The 6,000-nt window shown below is 39.4% G+C and overlaps 1 protein-coding gene across 1 annotated transcript in view; it reads right to left on the bottom strand.

Annotated features, from left to right (window-relative positions):
- Nucleotides 1-1,249: 1,249 nt before the first annotated feature.
- Nucleotides 1,250-6,000, bottom strand: part of LOC106561900 (C-Jun-amino-terminal kinase-interacting protein 1) — a 138,107-nt gene continuing 133,356 nt past the window's right edge. Inside the window, exon 12 of the mRNA XM_082957616.1 lies at nucleotides 1,250-2,354. Coding sequence (XP_082813742.1) covers nucleotides 2,282-2,354 — 73 coding nt within the window. The 3' untranslated portion in view covers nucleotides 1,250-2,281. The remainder of the gene's footprint in view (nucleotides 2,355-6,000) is intronic.

The following is a 6,000-nucleotide window of genomic DNA, read 5'->3' as shown; positions in this document are numbered from 1 at the left end:
CCATTGTACTAAGTTCTAATCAATAGCCTAGACTATGTTTTGTGTACGTGTATCTTTTATTATCATTTTAGCTTCCTAGTAAATAAATAATCAACTGAAATTGGTGTGGTACGAACTCATTGGTGGGACTCGGGTGTGTGCAGATTTCCGGATTATGCGACGTTCAGAATTAGACTGTAGATGAAATTGATTAATTAGTAACTTGTAAAATCAATATTCTGATATTCTTTGAGTTAATTTTCCCATGGTGCCCCAGGTTAATGAGTCAATAATTGCCTGATTCATTTAATCACGCAATTATAAACCATTAATCATTAGATGAGCAGCAGTCGTCACACTAACTAATACAACGTCACAACAGCAGTATGGGATGGCTCCACCTAGCCTTCCAGTGAACTTAGGGTATAATTCTGGTTCCATCAGAATCTACAAGCAACAAATGGGTAGTAGCGATTGGCTGATTTCAGACGAGGCCATTGTTTCCAGAAACAAACAACTGGCCATGGGTTGGCCATTTTGAGGTGAGGTCCTATCTTATTATGTTGAACCTTGATCTAGTCTTACTTTACTCTTGTCTTACTATCTCAACACACACATGATATCTCCTCCACAAAAACAGCCTGTTTTCAACCTCTGCTATCAACACACCATGTGGTATATGTAAATGATATAGCAATAACCACAATGATCCTGCAAAGAGGCACTACTTGTAAAAGACTCCAGTCTCCCCCTGCCTTGTACTTCCTAGTCAGAGCACCTCTGTAATGGACTGAGGCTTTCCTTTAAAACTACATCTCCCATCAACCATTTCCAACACATCTTCCAATTTCCTACAAACCTTTCATGTCCTTTTTGTGAGTGTCAGAGGTAATTCCCTTTTATGTTACCATGGTAACAGCTTGAGTAAGCGTCCTTATCTTACACCCAGTTATCTGAATAGCAACCCCAGCTGAACTCTCAATATGAACTCTCATTTCATGTTGAAACTGAGCATGAGAAGAACTATGAGGCAGTCCACAGTGACCCTTCCAGCAAATTAGATGGCTAAAACATCCTTAAAAGCAAGCCAAAGCGGTTGACTGGAAACTCTGTGGTCCATCTCTTTGTTTCTGATCATGGAATTACAATACTGTAATTCAATTAAGGAGTGTTCCCTTAATGATTTATCAAGAATCAGTCTTCCCACAAATAAAATAATAACTAGGGTCATGTTCAACACAAACAAAAGGAAGCATTTTCGAACAGAAAACAACGTGAGCGCTTTTATTGGTAGGAATCTCTTATTGGTAGGAATCTCTTGATTCCTTAATGTGAATATATTTGAGGGTTCTGACAGTGTACCAGAGATAATACCATATTAAAGACACTATTCCTGGTCAACAGTGTGACCCTAATGCTTACTTGTTTTTGTTTTCGGGGGAGCAACCACATGGAAAATAAGTAACAGAGTTAGCCACTGATAATTTGGCAGATCATTTGTCATCCCCTTAATTGTAAAGGTTGGGGTAGGGTAATCTGATCCTAGATCATTAGTTACCTTCGACCACAGGACTCTCCAGTGAGGCTTATCACCCTCTCCAAACACACTGCACCATTAGCTCATGCAGAATCACTGTTTCCCTCACGCAATGTATCACACCAAAATCAGAGATTCCATAGAATTAGGGATTAGAATACTCAAATACTAGTAATTTAATAGGATCTTTATGGCAGGTTCATTAATTTATTGATTTATTTTCCCTGACCTCCATTTGCTGTTACCTTAGTGACTACTGTTTCTTCTGGGTTTCACCAAGTCCACAAAGCCCAGTGTTCTACCTGGGATTCAAGCTCCAAGTTCACAAAGTTCAGTGTTCTACCTGGGATTCAAGCTCCAAGTCCACAAAGCCCAGTGTTCTACCTGGGATTCAAGCTCTAAGTCCACAAAGATTAGTCTCAGACTACTCCAGTCCAGGTCACTTTGATTTGAGCATTGTGCTTTGAGTGGACAGCCTGAGGACACCATAGGCACATTTACTTCCTCATCAGTGACTCCATTTTGCATATTTTGTGACCCTCTCTTCAACATCTCCACTATGTTTGGATCAATTACTTGTTCATCTTCATACTATTTGACATATTTGGATAAACAGTAGACACCAATACCTCTCCTTCTTTCTCTCTCTCCATCTTTTTGTCAGATGTATTAGTTAATATTTGTTAGAAATGTTTTCTCCGTCATGCAACTTTATGTTATGATAAACTGTAATGTACAGGGATGTGGTGGAAGTTGGGGCGGGTGCTATTCCAGGTAAATATCCTCTGTCGGACAGGAGTAATCTACAAATTCCTTATAGTACAACTGGAACGCTTTCCTGTAGAAGAGACAAGAGGGGAGAACAGATCGGGGGTGGGGGTAGATAAAGGGGTGGGTGGGGGTAGATAAAAAAGGTTATTCAATCACTCAGTTCCTTACCTGACAGGTATGACAACTCTCTACAGAAACATACACTCAGGAGGTCAGTATATTAGGTACACCCATCCTGCACCAGGTCGGAGCCCCCTTTGCCTCTAGAACATGCCTTGTGGCATGAAAACGTTGCTCAATTGGTATCAAAAGACCTAACGTGTGCCACAAAAACATTTCACACACCATTACACCACCGCTACCAGCCTGTACCGTTGACACCAGGCAGGATGGGGCCATGAACCCATGCTACTTACGCCAAGTCCTGACACTGCCCACAGCATGATGCAACAGGAAGTGGGATTCATTGCACCAGGTGATGTTTTTCCACTCCTCAATTGTCCAGTGTTGGTGATCGCGTGCCCACTGGTGCCACTTCTTGTTTTTAGCTGATTGTGGTTGTCTGCTGCAATAGCCCATCCGTGACAAGGACTGACGATTTGTGTGTAACGAGATGCCGTTCTGAACACCACTGTTGTACTGTGCTGTTATTTGCCTTTGGCCCACATGTTAGCTTGCACGATTCTTGCCATTCTCCTTCGACCTCTCTCATCAACGAGGAGTTTTCGCCCACAGCACTGCCACTAACTGGATGTTTTTAGTTTGTGGCATCATTCTCGGTAAACTATGGACACTGTTGTGTGTGAAAAGCCCAGGAGGCCCGCTGTTTCTGAGATACCGGAACCGGCGCGCCTGACACCGACAATCATACTATGCTCAAGGTCGCTTAGGTCACTCGTTTTGCCCACTCTAACGTTCAATCGAACAGTAACTGAATGACTCAATGTTTGTCTGACTGCTTTATAGAGCAAGCCATGTGACTCACTGTCTAGGAGCGAACCATTTTCACGAACGGGGTGGTGTACCTAATAAACTGGCCTCTTAGTGTACTGGGTCAACTGCAACCAACAGGCAGAATTTAGCGCTGGATTTCTTAAAATGCTACTAACAGGAGATGACATGTTAAAACATTTGCTTGCAACCAAAAACCCACAAAAATTAACTAGCAGATCAGTTGATATCATGTTGTCACTGTTTCAAAAGAGTTAGATGCCAGACAGCTGCGTCTAGGTTCTCTACTCTTGGCCCAATGAAGTATTGGGAACATTGAAAATAGCAAGGCTGGTAATTAATAACACATATTTATTGTTAGAATATAGACCCAATGAATTTTAAGAAACTCGAGTACAGTAAACTCGAGCAGTGTATAGTTCAATACAGGAAAAAAGAGTATAGTTCATTACAGTAGAAAATAGTTCAGTACCTTATAGTTCAGTAGAGTAGAGTAGAGTATAGTTCAGTAAAGTAGAGTACAGTACTGTACTGAAGTGAACTATTCTCTACTGTACTGAACTCTACGTTCCTTTCCTGTACTGTACTGAACTATACTTTACTCGAGTTTACTGTACAGTAGAGTACGATAGTGTATAGTTCAGTACAGTAGAGTACAATGCAATATAGTTCAGTACAGTAGAGTTCAGTACAGTACAGTAGAGTATAGTTCACTTCAGTACCGTACTGTACTCTACTCTACCGAACTATACTCTACTGAACTATACTGCACTGAACTATTTTGTACTGTACTGCACTGAACTATACTCTAGAGAAAACAGTATGGTATAGTACAGTGGAGTACAGACTGTACTGAACTCCACTCTACTGTACTGAACTCTGCTCTACTTTTCTATACTGTACTGAACTATACTCTACTCAAGTTTATTGTACAGTAGAGTACAGTACAGTAATGTGCAAGACAGTACATTATAAATACCGATGTTTGGGCGACAGAATATAATTTGTAATTTGACACCTTGATTATACTATAATTAATACACATATAGATTATATTAACTCAATCATGATTGGCTTTATTAAGTTACTAATTTTAGATGTAGGCAGTTCAGGGATACTTTATTTTCTCCTTTCAATAACAAATGACTTTATTAATGGATAAAATACATTTGAAATGAAAAGTAAACCAACACAAGCTTTACATTAGTAAAATATGTAGGGTAAAGATATTAGGTTTAATTTATACCGATGACAATACCCACCAGAGGGCTAAATAGTCTTGAAAAATGTTGGAAGCAAACAGGACTTAAAGGTCAACTGCCCCTTAGAACCACACTTCTTTGGGTTTAAACGGCTTATGTGGCATAGATATGAGTTAGAAACATTAATTACAGTGTCAAAATTGACTACAAAGTGTAAATAGGATAATTTTGGTCATAAAGTCAGTCTCGTCCAAAACTGAGTTTTGTAAGTTAGTTTATTGCAACTTACTGGAGGGTTGGGTATGGATTACTTACATGCCCATTTTTGCCAATGATGGCCAATTGCCCAGAAACAAGGCGTTGTGGTCCGCACCCAGCTATCATGTGGACATTTGCTGTCAAGTCAAAGTGCAACGCACGCACATTTAGCTCGGCAAATAGGAGTTAAAATGGGCTTCCATAAAGTTGGTCCAAACTTCCAATGCATTTCAACAATATGATAGATTTGATCCGACACGGTCACTTCTGCTGTTAGCAAGCCAGGCCAGCTATGATACCACATATTAAAGGGGAATGATACTGTACCTAGCTAAATACAGTGCCTTAAGAAAGGATTCACACAACTGACATTTTCCATATAATGTTATTCTACTGCCTGATTTAAAAATTGATTAAATTGAGATTTTGGGTCACTGGCCTACACAAAATACCCCATAATGTCAAAATGGAAAATGTTGTACATTTTTTTACAAATTAATAAAACATTTAAAGCTGAAAGAAGTCAGTAAGTATTCAAACCCTTTGTAATGGCAAGCCTAAGTACAGGATAAAAAAATGTCCTTAACAAGTCACATAAGTTGCATGGACTTCTGTGCAATAATAGTGTTTAACATGATTTTTGAAGGAGTATCTCATCATTGTACCCCACACATAAAGTTATCTAAGGCCCCTTAGTCGAGCAATGAATTTAGAACACAGATTCAATCACAAAGTCCAGGGAGGTTTTCCAATGCCTCACAAAGAAGAGCACGTATTGGTAGATTAGTAAAAAAAAAGCTGACATTGAATATCCCTTTGAGCATGGTGAAGTTATTAATTACACTTTGGATTGTGTATTAATACACCGAGTCACTACAAAGATACAGGTGTCCTTCCTAACTCAGTTGCTGGAGAGGAAGGAAACTGCATATGGATTTCACTATGAGGCCAATGGTGACTTTAAAACAGTTACAGAGTTTAATGGCTGTGATAGAAAACTGAGGATGGATCGACAACATTGTAGTTACTCCACAATACTAGCCAATTGACAGAGGGAAAATAAATCTGTACATAATTAAAATATTCCAAAACATGCATCCTGTTTGCAAGAAGGCACTAAAGTAATACTGCAAGAATTGGGGCAAAGCAATTCACTTTTTGTCTTAAATACAAAGTGTTATGTTTGGCAACTCCAATACAACACATTACTGCGTACCACTCACCATATTTTCAAGCATAGTGGTGGCTGCATTATGTTATGGGTATGCTTGTAATCGTTAAGGAGTGGGGTGTTTTTTCATG

This window comes from Salmo salar, chromosome 11 (assembly GCF_965601325.2).
Source record: "Salmo salar chromosome 11, fSalSal1, whole genome shotgun sequence".
Taxonomy (NCBI): domain Eukaryota; kingdom Metazoa; phylum Chordata; class Actinopteri; order Salmoniformes; family Salmonidae; genus Salmo; species Salmo salar.
This window is presented reverse-complemented; position numbering and strand designations above follow the sequence as displayed.